This window comes from Taudactylus pleione, unplaced genomic scaffold (assembly GCF_031769625.1).
Source record: "Taudactylus pleione unplaced genomic scaffold, aTauple2 ptg000226l, whole genome shotgun sequence".
NCBI lineage: Eukaryota > Metazoa > Chordata > Amphibia > Anura > Myobatrachidae > Taudactylus > Taudactylus pleione.
In genome coordinates, this window is record NW_028284628.1 from 205815 (window position 1) to 222044 (window position 16230).

General features: G+C 43.8%; 2 protein-coding genes across 2 annotated transcripts in view; one reads left to right on the forward strand and one right to left on the reverse strand.

Annotated features, from left to right (window-relative positions):
* Positions 1-46: 46 nt before the first annotated feature.
* LOC148517119 (histone H2B 1.1-like) lies at positions 47-517 on the forward strand. Its single transcript, XM_088479101.1, has one exon. It carries the CDS (start codon positions 84-86, stop codon positions 462-464), a length of 381 nt encoding a protein of 126 aa, XP_088335227.1. The 5' UTR covers positions 47-83; the 3' UTR covers positions 465-517.
* Positions 518-3282: 2765 nt separating this feature from the next.
* LOC148517120 (histone H2A type 1-like) overlaps positions 3283-16230 on the reverse strand; it is a 28718-nt gene continuing 15770 nt past the window's right edge. The window contains exon 2 of the mRNA XM_088479028.1: positions 3283-3574. Within this exon, the coding sequence (XP_088335154.1) occupies positions 3496-3574 (79 nt within the window). The 3' untranslated portion in view covers positions 3283-3495. The remainder of the gene's footprint in view (positions 3575-16230) is intronic.

Here is a 16230-nt window from a genome sequence, read left to right on the forward strand (position 1 = left end):
TAAATAGAGCAGATCTGGTTAAAGTTGGTCACTTTTGTCTATTAAATTTGTTGATTTCTGGAGTGAAAAGTTTTTTCTTGATAATGCCTGATCCAGCCAAGTCTGCTCCGGCAGCCAAGAAAGGCTCCAAGAAAGCGGTGACTAAGACCCAGAAGAAAGATGGGAAGAAGCGTAGGAAGACCAGGAAGGAGAGTTACGCCATTTATGTCTACAAGGTTCTGAAACAGGTGCACCCTGACACTGGCATTTCCTCCAAGGCTATGGGCATCATGAACTCCTTTGTGAATGATATCTTTGAGCGCATTGCAGGCGAAGCTTCCCGTCTGGCTCACTACAACAAGCGCTCCACCATCACTTCTCGGGAGATCCAGACCGCCGTACGCCTGCTGCTGCCGGGAGAGTTGGCCAAGCACGCCGTGTCTGAGGGCACCAAGGCTGTCACCAAGTACACCAGCGCCAAGTAATCTGCTTTCCTTCTCCTTTCCACATAAACACAAAGGCTCTTCTAAGAGCCACCCACCTCATCTCTAATCGGGCTGTAACTATTGCTGTGACCCCTGTACTGGACAGATAGTAATGTGCTTTTTTCCAGTCTTCTGTGCACTTAGATTTTTTTTATTAAATTAAGCAGAATTATTGATATGGTGATTCCACTCATGTACTTTCTGTATCCTTTGTTGATGTTGGCGCTCAGCTAGAACAGCTTTTGAATTTTTGTTTTAATATGTTGGATATTGAACGCTGGCAGCTGCACTAATCTGTGCAGCAGTGATCTCGTGTGGTCATTGGTGGAATAGCTGTTATGTATACATTTCGGTTATATAGTCTCATTTGCAATATCTGTCCCCAGTTTTATACGTGTACAGTTTTAAATTGTCAGTTGAGTTCAATAAAGCTTTAGATTATCCCCTTCATTTGCCAATAATTAGGGGGCAGGGGGGGCACAAATGTAATGACAATCACAACAGCACGCTGTGAGAGGTAAAGTGCACAATGGGCCTGATTCGGAGATGGACGGTAATGCAATCGCAGCTGTGATTTTGCATGGAGCGCAGCTGCAAACATTTTTTCCAAAGCTTACCTGAGCATAGAGATGCCCGCTGCTACTCTCTCATATCTGTCCAGCATAACAATCAGTAATATTGATGCAGATCGGGCAGCCATGCATCATAGTTGGCAAATCTGACCAGCCCCAAACACTGCAGCTCTCCTGACACACACAGTTCTCATGCTGCGTAGGAGATCACAGTGGCTAATTTATCACACCCCTGAAATGGTTAGACACGCCAGCATTTACCTAACCACCCCCAAACCCTGGGTACATGGCACTGACTCTGCAAATGAAATTATCGCTAAACAATCGCTGTGAGTGCATCTTGCGCAACAGCAAACAATCGCTAAATCTGCGTAAATATCGGGAATGCGTACATCTCTGAATCAGGCCCACTGTGCAAGGTAAAGTGAATTTAAGCAAGTTCATCTGAGCTGTCTAAATCATCTAAAGAAGCTTCCATGTTATACATTCCTGAGTTAAAGCTCTGAAGCATATATTAGAACTTGGTTTAAACCCTGACAGCAAATACCCAAGCATCATAAACCTTACCTGACATAAAGAATACTACATACTGGGCCTGATTCAGAGCCGCTCGTTCGCTCCGAGCGATGTTTGCCCAACTGCGCATGCGTACGGAAAGTTATACGCATGCGCGAACCAGTTAGTGCGGTCGAAATTCATGTGCTCGCAAAATAGCGAATGCCTGATAATTTGAGTGACAGAAAGAGGCGTATGTGGGTGGTAACAGGGGAAGGTGCTTGAAAACGGGGATTGGAGATCCGAACGCAGGCGTGCTTAAAGTTCAAAACGGGCGTTTTATGGGTGTGCATAATTAAAACAGCAGCGTCATTGACCACGTCACTGGGTTATTTTATAGCCAGAACTGCTCGCAAGATTGTGGTAGCAAAAACCAACCCCAAGAATAGCGAGCAGTTCATACGCTGGTCGATGTACTTGATTAATCTAATAAATAGCGGACATGACTTAGGATGCGAGTGGCCAGGGGGCTTATTTTTCAAAAAAATGACCGCAAGTTTTGTTCGCTCGTTCAGACCTACAGGTGTGAACAGACCGCAAAGAGCGAACGGTTCATTTGAATAGCCACCCCTATTTTCTGGACGAGCGAGCGCTAATTGCGTCCGGCTCTGAATCAGGCCCACTGTCTTTTGATCCATCCGGTTCCTCAGTTTACTCAAAAATAAGCCTAAAAACAAGCCCAATTCTACTTCTCAGCAAAATTGCCAACAATGGGTCTGGCCAGCACGAAACATCTTGAGAACAAGACCTGAACTGGGCCCCAGCCCATGATGGCGAGACCGTGTTGTGGTCCGGAGTGCTGGGAGTCTGCAGAGAATCTCCAGACAGGTAATGGTACCTGGGATAAGGATTTGTGGGGCTCTAATGATGGTAAATAACTAACTAACTCAGAGAGCTGGAAAGGTCACACCTGGATCCCTCTTGCTGCAGAATTTATGTGTGGATTACAAGTTTTTTTTTTTTACCATGTCTGACCGAACATGGTGACTAGGAATCACTGATCTTGGATATATTCACAGACTGTACCCTAACATAGTCCTCTGACTTTGCTGCTGTGTGTACTAACCAGATGTGGGATTAGATTATGCTTGAGATCTGCATATTTGGCAGAAGAGTTGCACCACTAATTACACCTAGCAATACAATAAAACACACACATACTACAGGACTACAGCCCAAGCGAGGTATGTCTGGGGCGTCCCTTGCATTAGCCACGGGGCGAGGGTTAGGTTCAGAGAGTGTAGAAGGCTTAGGTTAGGGTTAGGTACCTCTAGGGGGGAGGGTTAGGTTTAGGGAGTGTAGAAGGCTTAGGTTAGGGTTAGGTACCTCTAGGGGGGAAGGTTAGGTTTAGGGAGTGTAGAAGGATTAGGTTAGGGTTAATCACCCCTAGAGTTAGGGGGGAGGGGAGGGTTAGGGTACTTACCAGCCAGTGTCAGGATCTCCTCCTGTCTAGAATTGAACCGGCAAGTAAACAGCTGCCGGTATTACATACTGAATCCTTCCAGTGTCCCACAATGGACTTTGAGAGAATGATTTATCATAAATACAAAAATATAAATTTTTATCTAAAATCTCTCACATAATATCAGTCAGTAAAAGAAAAGCTCCGCCATAGCGGTGTAAGCAATAAAAGCTCCATGTTATTGCAGCTGTCTAAAAAGAATTATTCTTACAAGAGAAAAAACGCCCTTTATTATGCAATCATTGCCTTTACCTCATTAAATAATCTCAACCAATAAAAATAGAGAGGAATTTGATAAGCAGAGAATAACTGAACTTCCACTGGACATAAGAATAATGTCTTACTATGGAGGATGCAGTATCCAAAGTGCCGTACATCTGGCTCACTGTATATGTCCTTCTTATCATAGTCCTTGTACACACAGGTGACTGCCACACCAATATTACATATAACCACACAAAAGCAGAGGTAATGAGAGAGCCTCCCGAAGTGTTGGCTTCCACCCTCCTGAAGAAGTACTGCTGTACAAAAGAGAAGAGTCACATTAGTTACCTTCATTATGCTGCCCAACTGATTACTAACATCTTTCCTACCACTATCAATGCACAACTGGCTATTTAAGGGTTAAATGACCCTTGAAACACCATAGCTAATTAATCAAAATATGTAAAAAATGGTGCATGTGCCCACTTTCCCAGCCTATGTCATGCCCAAATCCTTGTTGGGCTAGGAAAAATACAAGTAGGTCATATGTATTTTGACCCCCTCTCTTATTTGCAAGTGTCATTTTTAAATCCCAAGGCTATTTAACCCTTGCAGCACTATAGCTACTTATTCAAATCAACACAATTTGTATCTGGGCCCAAAACCTTGATGGGCAAGGCAAAATACAAGGGGGTCATATCTAAGTGACCCCCCAATCTGTTGGTTAAAAGTTGCATATTGTATTTAACCCTTGCAACACTACAGCTACCGTACTTATTCAAAATGGTATAATTTGGTGCCAGTGCCCACTTTACCAGCCTATAGGAACAACAGGATGACAAATCTTCAGCTCCGCTCTTCAACCGGCAAGAACATCAACTATATATGTGGAAACCTCAAATGGCACACCAACAGCTCCAGCAGTCACATATATATAGATTTGTTAAACACTAGTATATATGATAAAGGGTAAATATTACATCAGCGCTCGTTTTCTTCCACCACAGGGATTGTTTTTCCTTTGGTCTCCGTTATTTCAAGAAAGAGAAAACAAGTTGTGTAGTATTCAATATGCATAAATCAGATTTCCTGCCCAAAATCTTGTTGGGCAAGGAAAATTGCAAGAGGGCATTTTGTAAGTGACCACCCTGAATGGGTTCACAGTGTCAAATTTGTGGCCCAAGGCTATTTAACACTTGCAGAACTTCAGCTACTTTTTCAAAATGGTATAATTTGGTGCCTATGCCCACTTTGCCAGCCTACTGTATTTCATGTCTAAATCTTTGTTGGGCAAAAAAAATACAAGTGAATCATATGTAGGTGACTGTGGCTGGAGGCCGACCACACGTGATTTAAATGGCTGACACGTCACAGAAGAGATTAACCCTCATGCCACAGCACCATTTCTTAAAGGACCTTTAGGCGCAGTGCGCCACTTACTGCGAATGTATATGTTTAATGTATAATTTAAAGTGTATCATTTAAAGAGAATTCACTTACCTGTTATGCTCTGGATGGCTAGGGGATCGAGAGTCCTCAGTGGGCTGCTGGATCCCCCCAGCCCCTTCCAGAAGAAATAAAATATCCTCCTTTGCAGCCTCATGCCTGGAAGTGTTATGAGGAGGTGCATAGGAAGCTGGCTAAGGCAGCCAGCTAACCATTTCAGGGAGCTCCAACATAGCTTCCCTTCCATGACCAGGAAGCCGTGCCCGGGGACCCTTCTTGCCCACCTCTGGAGCACAGATTCAGGCAGAGGTGGCTGGCCTGGTCCCTTAGCAGATTCCTGGAAGTAGGGTTTTGGAGGGAAACCTCCACCGGCCCTAGACGAGCAGACTCCTGGGTTGCGACCAAAACACCAGGTAGTCTCAGGCTCAGGGGAGTGACCACTCCCCCCTGTCCATAGGGGACAATGTTAAATTTGCATGTTGCCAGCACATGCACAGGTCATGCACTTAAGGAGATTGGTTGGAAACCATAGGGCGGAACCGCTACTGCTGTTATTTGTTTGATTAGCTCTAGCCATAACCCCTGATTGGTGTCGGCTGTTCCCACCTGATCCCTCGCAATGGACCAGGTCTGCATGGTAGCTTGGTCAGGGGGCTTGAACTTGGAGACGCCGAGCTCTTACCCAGAACAGCAGGAGAACGGAATAGCGTTTTTGCGCAATTCTGTTGGTCGCAGGGTACAGATGTACAGGTAAGATGTTTATTGCTCAGTGGTCTTTAAAAAGACCCATCCCTTCGGATTGAAGGGGAATAATCAGCATACAGTACAAGATGTTACAGGAATCTTAACAGCAGTTCTTCTCCACAAAGGATTGTCAAAGATGTACAACATACAGGGCTCACAGGCCCTCTTTTTATATCTTTCTTACACACAATATCACAGGGGGGCAAATCTGCCCTGGGTTCCGCTCAACCAAACATGATTCCTCACATAATATAATTTAACAACATATTACATTTCAAAGGAGTCACCCAATATCCTCCTTTCTAATCCACCCAAAAACATTTGGTTTCCTAAGCACAAACTGAGTTAGCATATACTGTTTCTAATAAGGTAAAAATAATGCTAACTTCTATTACATTCGTCTTTTCACATGTCTATGACTAAACCAGTTTTGGCTTTCTGAGTCTTAACACCTTCTAAATTCTTACACAAAATAGAAGCTTCCTAAACACAAACAACTTATTTTTTACCAAACTGGCTAGGTATTGTACATAGAGACACACCAGAGACCTCTGCATTGCATTTCAATGAAAGCGCTAAACGAAGGTTTGGTCACTACATCAGGATAATTACATATCACTAGGAGGCGAGAATGTCTCATAACCATTTGATTTCAATGTTACAGCTTTCTAAAACAAAACAACTTATACATTCCTTATAAGTGAATAAACATTTAAAAAGTACATTTCCACAACTGCGCACAGCACATTGAATGACATGTTCAACACATTACTTATACATTCGCAGTATGTGGCGCACTGCGCCTAAAGGTCCTTTTAAAAATGGTGCCGTGACATGAGGGTTAATCTCTTCAATGCCGTGGCAGCCAGTTTAATCACGTGTGGTCGGCCTCCGGCCACACTTCTCAACCCCCTCATCCATGCGGATCACCAGAGGGCCATGTCCCAACAATTTGGCTCCTGGTCCCGCAGACTCTTGGGGTGAAAGGATGCTACCTAGGGGCCTTTCCTTGTTGGTGCACAATGTCTAAATAGTAATACTGAAGTCCAAGGCTCCACCACAACAGTCTGTCACATCCCCTGTGGGAGCCCAGTTGCAAACATAGTGCTGAAGGTGGTTCAAAGCCCAAGCAATTGAAAACCACTGTGTTATAATTATGGCATACCCCACCTCCCACCATAGCAGTATCTTGCTCAATAAATCCACAGGGTGCTCCTGCCCATATGTCCCATCCTGGCTCCGTTCTGCTCCAAGTCCGTGCAATGACGCATTAGTTCGTACCACAATGTCCTGGTCCTCAAATTGCGCCATCTGCACTGGAGCTGGTACCAGAAATTCCTTCTATGACTGGAATGCCAACTCATGAGCGGGCATCCAGTCCACTGACTTGGGAAGTCCCTCCCTAGTCCAATCTGTAAGGGGTGTCACTACAGTACTAAAGTCAGGGACAACTCTTCCGTAGGGCCTTACAGTTTCCTTTTACCTGTCTTGGGGTTGTGGGCGGGACAGTTTCTGGTTGCCTCTACCCCCACTGGTCTGGGCCTACCACTGTCTCCCCCACACACTATACCCTGGGCACTGCACCTCTGTCATCTCCAAGCATCTCCGAAGCTCAAGCCCCCTGCCAGCTAACCAGCAGGAGCCTGGTCCATTGCAAGGGATCAGTCAGGAACATCCGACACCAAATAGGAGGAGTGGCCGCAGCCAGTCAAAGCATATGCAGTAGAGTGGTTCCAGGCGCCGGCGGTAGGAGCCCGAGTTTAATTAAGAAGCGGTTCAAAACATTGATGGTAAAGTTTGCTGGTGGCAGCATCGTTACACCCACGGCGCAGTGGGCGGAGTCAGTGACAGGTGGTCACTGACGGTAAGTGGGAATCCCTGATACCCCAAGGTCGAGTGGGGATCAAACCCCCAACCTGTGATCGGGAGTCCGGGCTGGAAGACATCCGGTCACAAAGGCTATTTAACCATGGCAACACTACAGCTTCTTATTCAAAATTTGATAATTTGGTGCCTGTGCTCACTTTGCCAGCCTATTTCATGCCCAAAATACTTGTTGGGCCAGAAAAAATACAAGTGAATCATATGTAGGTGACCATTGTCTGTTATTTGATAGTGTCAAATTTGTCGTTCAAGGCTATTTAACGCTTGCAACGCTACAGCTACTTTTTTAAATCAATACAATTTGCACCATTGCCCATTTTGCCAGCCTATTTCATGCCCAAAACCTTGTTGGGCCAGGTAAAATACAAAAGGGTCATCCCATTTGTAGGTTGCAAAGGTCAAATTTCTGGCCCAACGATGTTTAGCCCTTGCAAAACTACAGCTATTATTCAAGTCAATAGCATATGTAGCTGTGCCCAATTTGCCAGCCCATTTCATGCTCTAACCCTTGTTGGTTCAGGCCAAATACAAGTTGGTCATATCTCAGTGACCCCCCTATGTTGGATAGAAGTCTCAAATTTGTGGTCCAAGGCTATTTAACCCTTGCAGCACAACAGCTACTTATTCAAAATTGTATCATTTTGTGCCTGTGCCCATTTTGCCAGCTTTTTGTATGCCCAAAACCTTGTAGTGTCAGTCAAGATACAATTGGGTCATATGTAAGTGACTTTTCTCTGTTGCTTGGAAGTATCAAATTTGTGGTCCAAGGCTATTTTACCCTTTCAACAATACAGCAATTTATTCAAAATGTGAAAATGTGGTGCCTGTGCTCAGTTTGCCAGCCTTTTTCATGCCCAAAACCATGTTGTGCCAGGCAAAATCCAATTGGGTCTTTTATAAGTGACTGCTCTCTGTTGGTTTGCAAATGTCAAATTTGTTGCCCAAGGCTATTTAATACTTGCAACACTACAGCTACTTATTCAAATCAATACAATCTGTATCTGTGCCCACTTGCAAGTCTATTTCATGCCCAAAACCTTGTTGGGCAAGGCAAAATACAAGTGGGTCATATCTAAGTGACCCCCCTTTGATGGTTAGAAGTTGCAAATTGTATTTAACCCTTGCAACACTACAGCTACTTATTCAAAATGGTATAATTTGGTACCAGTGCCCACTTTACTAGCCTATTGGAGCAACATGATACTGACAAATCTTCAGCTCCGCTCTTCAACCGGCAAGAACATCAACTATATATGTGGAAATCTCACACGGCACACCAACAGCTCCAGCAGCCACATATATAAATTTGTGAAACACTATTATATATGATAAAGGGTAAATATTACATTAGTGCTCATTTTCTTCCACCACAGGGATTGTTTTGCCTTTGGCCTCCGTTATTTCAAGAAAGAGAAAACAAGTTGTGTAGTATTCAATGTGCATAAATCAGATTTCCTGCCCAAAATCTTGTTGGGCAAGGACAATTGCAAGAGGGCATTTTGTAAGTGACCACCCTGAATGGATTCACAGTGTCAAATTTGTGGCCCAAGGCTATTTAACACTTGCAGAACTTCAGCTACCTTTTCAAAATGTTATAATTTGTTGCCTATGCCCACTTTGCCAGCCTATATATATATATATATATATATATATATATGCCCAAATTTTTGTTGGGCCAGGCAAAATACAATTGGGTCATATGTAAGTGACCCCCAGCTGTAATTGACTTATCTCTAAATATTGGAAATGTCTCATTTCTTGCTCCAGGCCATTTAACCCTTGCAACACTACAGTTACTTATTCAAACTAAAATATGGTGCTTATGCCCACTTTGCCAGCCTATTTTATGCCCAAAACCTTGGTGGGCCTGGCAAAATACAAGTGGGTCAAATGTAGGTGACCCAGTGGCATAACTTCATCCCATATTAAAATGTACGACCCCCCAGCACCTATGCCAGCCCAAGCTGTTTCCCCCCTATGCAGTTCCCCCAGTAGTGGTCCCACTGTGTAGTGCCCTCTGTAGAGGTCCCCCTATGCAGTGGCGCATATGTAGTGCCCCCCAGTAATGGTCCCCTTTTGCAGTACCTCCAGTAGTGGTCCCCCTTTGCAGTGCCCCAGTAGTAAGGGCCCCTGTAGTGCTCCCAGTAGTAATCCCCCTGTAGTCAACTCCCTGTAGTGCCCCCAGTAATGCCCCCTGTATTAAGCCCCCAGTAATGCCTCCTGTAGTAAGCCCCCGTAATGCCCCCTGTAGTAAGCCCCCAGCAGGGGCGTATCTACCCATTGGCCAGGATGGCACTCGCCAGGGGCGCCGACCAAAGGGGGGGCGCCACCCGGCAGTGCCACCAGTAGCCAAGGGGTGGACAAGTCCCTCGGCCCCACAAGTGTAGGGCAGACCGCAGTGATAGCGGTCTGCCCTACACAGTGTACAAACACACAGCCGCCAGCGGCGGCTGTGTGTTTGTAATAGCAGCCAGCTAATGAGAGTCTGCCTGACTCTCATTAGCTGCTGCATTGTCCGCAGAGGGAGCCGGCTGGAGCTCGCTAATGAGCTCCGTCTTCCGGCTCCCTCTGCAGGCATGTGATGGGCGAGACGTCATGACATATGATGTCTCTCCCATGCAGGAGAAGAGCAGGCGGGACTAAGCGGACAGCGGCGGTCGCGTCAGGAATGAGGATCAGGTAAGTTTTTTTTTATTCTCTCTTTGTGTGTGTGTGTGTGTGGGGGGGCACTGAAATAGGGGGTGACCGCTTTGTATAGGGGTGGCCACTACTGGGGGCACTCTATAGGGGAGGCCACTACTGGGGGCACTCTATAGGGGTGGCCACTACTGGGGGCACTTTATGGGGGGTGCCTGCTACTGGCGGCTCTGTATATGGGTGGCCACTACTGGGGACAATTTAGGGTGGTGGCCACTACTTGGGGCACTGTATAGGGGTGGCCACTACTGGGGGTAATTTAGGGGGGTTGCACTGTATAGGGGGGGCACTGTATAGGGGGGCTACTAATGGGTGCAATGCAGCATAGGGGGATTGCTACTGGAGGGTTACTACTGGGGGCTCTGCATAGGGGGGGCGCCAGTCCATTACATTGCCAGGGGCGCTTGGATCCCTAGATACACCCCTGGCCCCCAGTAATACCCCCTGTATCAAGCCCCCTGTAGAAAGCCCCCAGTAATGCCCCCTGTAGTAAGCCCCCATAATGCCCCCTGTAGTAAGCCCCTGTAATGCCCCCTGTAGTGCTCCCAGTAAAAGCCCAGATTCAAATGACTCCATTGTCTCCTGGAGTTCCGCCACTGAAGTGACCTATCCTCTATAGGTTGAAAAGGTCAAATTTGTGGCCCAAGGCTGTTTAACACTTGCAGCACTTCAGCTACTTTTCAATATGGTATAATTTTGTGCCTATTCCCACTTTGCCAGCCTAATTAATGCCCAAATCCTTGTTCAGCCAAGCATGATACAATTGGGTCATATGTAAGTGACCCCACTGCAGTTGGTTGGAATTGTCAAATTTGTGGCCCATGGCTATTTAATCCTTGCAACACTACAGCTTCAAATTCAAAATTTGATCATTTGGTGCCTGTGCCAACTTTGCCAGCCTATTTCATGCCCAAAATACTTGTTGGGCCAGAAAAAATACAAGTGGGTCATATGTAAGTGACACCCTGCTGTTGGTTGGAATTGTCAAATTTGTTGCCCAAGGCTATTTAACACTTGCAACACTACAGCTATTTATTTAATTCAATACAATTTGCACCTTTGCCAGCCTACTGTATTTCATGCCCAACACCTCGTTGGGCCTAGTATAATGCAATTGGGTCATATGTAAGTGATCCCCATCTGTAGACTGCAAAGGTCAAATTTGTTGCCCAAGGCTAATTAACCCTTGCAGCACGACAGCTACTCATTCAACATTGTATAATTTGGTGACTGTGCCCAATTTGCCAGCCTATTTCAGGTACAAAACCTTTTTGGGCAAGGCACTATACAAGTGGGTCATATGTAAATGACACCCCGCTGTTGGTTGACATTGTCAAATTTGTAGTCCAAGGCTATTTAACCCTTGCAGCACAACAGCTACTTATTGAATATTTTATAATTTGGTGCCTGTGCCCATTTTGCCAGCTTTTTTTATGCCCAAAACCTTGTAGGGTCAGTCAAGATACAATTGGGTCATATGTAAGTGACTTTTCTCTGTTGGTTGGAAGTGTCAAATTTGTGGTCCAAGGCTATTTTACCCTTTCAACATTACAGCTATGTATTCAAAATGTGAAAATTTGGTGCCTGTGCTCAATTTGCCAGCCTTTTTCATGCCCAAAACTTTGTTGTGCCAGGCAAAATACAAGTGGGTCTTTACTAAGTGACTGCTCTCTGTTGGTTGAAAATGTCAAATTTGTTGCCCAAGGCTATTTAATACTTGCAACACTACAGCTACTTATTCAAATCGATACAATCTGTATCTGTGCCCACTTGCAAGTCTATTTCATGCCCAAATCCTTGTTGGGCAAGGCAAAATACAAGTGGGTCATATATAAGTGACCCCCCTTTGTTGGTTAAAAGTTGCAAATTGTATTTAACCCTTGCAACACTACAGCTACTTATTCAAAATGGTATAATTTGGTGCCAGTGCCCACTTTACCAGCCTATTGGAGCAACATGATACTGACAAATCTTCAGCTCCGCTCTACAACTGGCAAAAACATCAACTATATATGTGGAAATCTCAAACGGCACACCAACAGCTCCAGCAGTCACATATATATAGATTTGTGAAACACTATTATATATGATAAAGGGTAAATATTACATCAGCGCTCGTTTTCTTCCACCACAGGGATTGTTTTCCCTTTGGTCTCCGTTATTTCAAGAAAGAGAAAACAAGTTGTGTAGTATTCAATGTGCATAAATCAGATCTCCTGCCCAAAATCTTGTTGGGCAAGGACAATTGCAAGAGGGCATTTTGTAAGTGACCACCCTGAATGGGTTCATAGTGTCAAATTTCTGGCCCAAGGCTATTTAACACTTGCAGCACTTCAGTTATTTTTTCAAAACGGTATAATTTGATGCCTATGTGCACTTTTCCAGCTTAATTAATGCCCAAATCTTTGTTGGGCGAAGGAAAATACAAGTGGGTCATATGTAAGTGACCACCCCGCTGTTAAATGGAAATGTCAAATTTGTAGCCCAAGGCTGTTTAACCCTTGCAACTCTACAGCTACTTATTCAAAATAAAATATGGTGCCTCTGCCCACTTTGCTAGCCTATTTCATACCCAAATCCTTGTTCGGCCAGGCATGATACAATTGGGTCTTATGTAAGTGACCCCCCTGCTGTTGGTTGGAATTGTCAAATTTGCGGCCCATGGCTATTTCATCCTTGCAACACTACAGCTTCAAATTCAAAATTTGATAACTTGGTGCCTGTGTCGACTTTGCCAGCTTATTTCATGCCCAAAATACTTGTTGGGCCAGAAAAAATACAAGTGAATCATATGTAGGTGACTGTTCTCTTTTGATTAGTAGTGTCAAATTTGTGCTTCAAGGCTATTTAATACTTGCAACACTACAGCTACTTATTTAAATCAATTCAATTTGCACCTTTGCCAGCATATTTCATGCCCAACACCTTGTCGGGCCAGGTATAATTCAATTGGGTCATATGTAAGGGATCCCCATCTGTAGGCTGCAAAGGTCAAATTTGTTGCCCAAGGCTGATTAACCCTTGAAGCACGACAGATACTTATTCAAAATTGTATAATTTGGTGCCTGTGCCCAATTTGCCAGCCTATTTCATGTTCAAAACATTTTTGAGCCATGCACTATACAAGTGGATCATATGTAAGTGACACCCCGCTGTTGGTTGGAATTGTCAAATTCGTTGCCCAAGGCTATTTAACACTTGCAACACTACAGCTACTTATTTAAAATGGTATCATTTTTCAATGTGCCTGCTTTGCCAGCCTGTTTCATGCCCAAAATACTTGTTGGGCCAGAAATAATACAAGTGAATCATATGTAGGTGACCATTCTCTGTTGTTTGGTAGTGTCAAAATAGTGGCTTAAGTCTATTTAACCCTTGCAACACTACAGCTACTTATTCAAAATGGTATAATTTGGTGCCTGTGCCCACTTTACCAGCCTTTTGGAGCTACCGGATACAGACAAATCTTCAGCTCCGCTCTCCATTCCTGCAAGATCAACTATATATGTGGAAACCTCAAACGGCACACCAATAGATCCAGCAGTCACATATATAAATTTGTGAAACACTAGTATATATGATAAAGGGTAAATATTACATTAGCGCTCGTTTTCTTCCACCACAGGGAAAATACAAGTGGGTCATGTCTATGTGACTCCCCTCTGTAGGTTATAAGGGTCAAATTTGTGGTCCAAGGCTTTTTAACCCTTGCAACACTACAGCTACTTTTTCAAAATGGTATAATGTGGTGCCTATGCCTACTTTGTCAGCCTATGATTTGTCTATATTACTTTTGTTTCTTATTAACTATTTTTATGTATATAAATTACTCTGTGTTTACTAATGTCCCAACATTATAGCAGAGTATTTCATTGTTCTATTTTGTCAAGTTAGTTTGCCAATCACATCTTCCATTTGCTGCATTTATACTTGATCCTCCTGTTTGTCTAGTGCTGGGTATATATTCTTTCAGCCTATTTCATGGCCAAACCCTTGTTGGGCCAGGCAAATTACAGTTAAAACAATTGAATTACACAAATTTCAATATAAATTGTTCTGAATAATAAGCTGGAGCACTAATAAGAAGTGAATAAGAGGCTGGAGCACTAATAAGAAGTGAATAAGAGGCTGGAGCACTAATAAGAAGCTAACTTCAGCCATGTCTGCACCAGTATGGATTATTAATGTATGATATTCTCTCCCACATATTACTAATTATATTTTAGCTGTAACTGTTTGATGTTATATACGGTTGCTGTACAGTACCTTTAGTACTGTATATGATTTGTATATCCACCGAGAGTCCCATTATTATAAACCACATTACTGTCCAGATGTAGAGATCTTTTTTCCTTCATGTACTTTCACAGATTCCTGAGGTTAAATTGATACATTGGAATAAATTGTATCCACTTATGTTTCAATAGAATAGGTACAATGTTATAATACGATTTGCGGATTCCCAAAAGTATCATATTGTTTCCAATGCATACAGCAGTTCCGAATATACACATTTCTAAAGCTACTCACAATTTGATAACTGAGACCTAACATATAAAGGTACCCTTGATACTTTCATATAGAGTATAGTGTGATATTCCGTACATTAGCAAGTGTAGCTAGTAATTCACATATATTATTGTTTCCACGCAATACTATCCCCACCCATGGCAGCTATTCAGTACATTATATGTAATTACATTGTCTCTTTGGACCCGGGTCCTGTACTGTGAGGGTGTAATATTCCCGCCGTAAGTGGTCACCGTGACTGAAGCTTTCTTATTGGGACCCGCTTCATTCTCCCGCGAGTGCATGTGGCTGCCTCTGATTTGCTGGATATTCAGCTATTAATCGACTGTTGTAATGTATTTGCAGCCGCTGCACCCAGTTTTCATCTGTCCTTCTCCCCGAGTTCCCCACATGTACAGTGGGTACAAGGAGCTACAATATCTCTGCTGTTACCGGAATTAGCGGTTCTGGAACTCAAAGCGGAATGGCGGCACCCAGCGTCTCACGCCCATTACCATTATTGTGCTGCTGCCGGAACATGTGGGCTATAAGCAACAGCAGGATCGCGGGTATTGGCCGTAGACAAACCGTGCTCACCGCTTCCATCCCATCAGCAGGACGCCTACCGCCGCTACATATGTGACTCATTTCATTCCCAATCCGGCCTGTTACATAGAATAAAGGAGGAAATAAGTGGTACCCCCAAACTTACAGCCCACTATACTTAGTGGCTTAACAGGTTCGTTATTAGACATTGGTTATTGTACAGTGATTTCCTCCAGAATAAACACAAATTAGGTAAGAAAATTTTATCTTTATTCTTCAGGCTCGTTCCAGCAACTTTTTCCTTTGATGAACCAATTCACATCAAACAACTTGTACCAAGTATTACAAATATAATTTAGAATAAATGACTTACAAAACTCTATAAATAACCTTTTTGAATCAGCTTTTCCTACATACTGCATCATAAAATAATAATTCTCGAGTGAAGATTTGGTAAACATATATAAGCATTAAGCATTACAACTGTATCTTAATAATTTTTCTTTAAACTATATACTGCAGTATAAAATAACCAGCCACCCCTAAATGTCACTTTAGATGTAACTAGGTTATAACCTCGGTGGTGCACAACTCTCTCTCTTTGCAGTGACTCCTGGATAACTGGCTGGCTGCGGGTTACATTAGGTGCTGATCTTGGGCGTAATAGCTAGTTCTCAAACTACAGAGTCTGTCTAGCTTGTCTCTTAAACTCCTTTAAATCTTTTGCTGTTCTCCTTAAAGTACAGTCCGCAGCTCTTATTGTTATAACTATATGCGGCAGCGATGGGCTTTTCTTACTCCTTGTCCCACAGTCTATACTGAGTGGAGAGCTGCTCGGTCTGTCCATACATTTGGGGAGATAGCACCTGAACTAACAGTTGGCGACTGGACAGTGTCTGTCTTTATGCTTAGTACTACAGCTCCCTCCTCTGCTATCTGCGCTGCTAGTGTTGAGACTCGCTGCCTTTGTGGTGTAATATGCTGGTGATTTGGTTGGCCTAAGGTATGTATTGTGTTACCTCAGGTGCTTCAGTACTCACTATGCTGGGCTCACTGCTTCTTTAGCTCTCAGCTGTCCTCCTTTATGTGCTGGTGGACTGAAGTAACTAGGGGCAGTTTTCTCTGGTGTCTGTAGCTGGCTCTCCAA

Excerpts from the sequence above, each read along its gene's own strand:
- LOC148517119 (XM_088479101.1), top strand. The coding sequence starts at position 84 with ATGCCTGATCCAGCCAAGTCTGCTCCGGCAGCCAAGAAAGGCTCCAAG.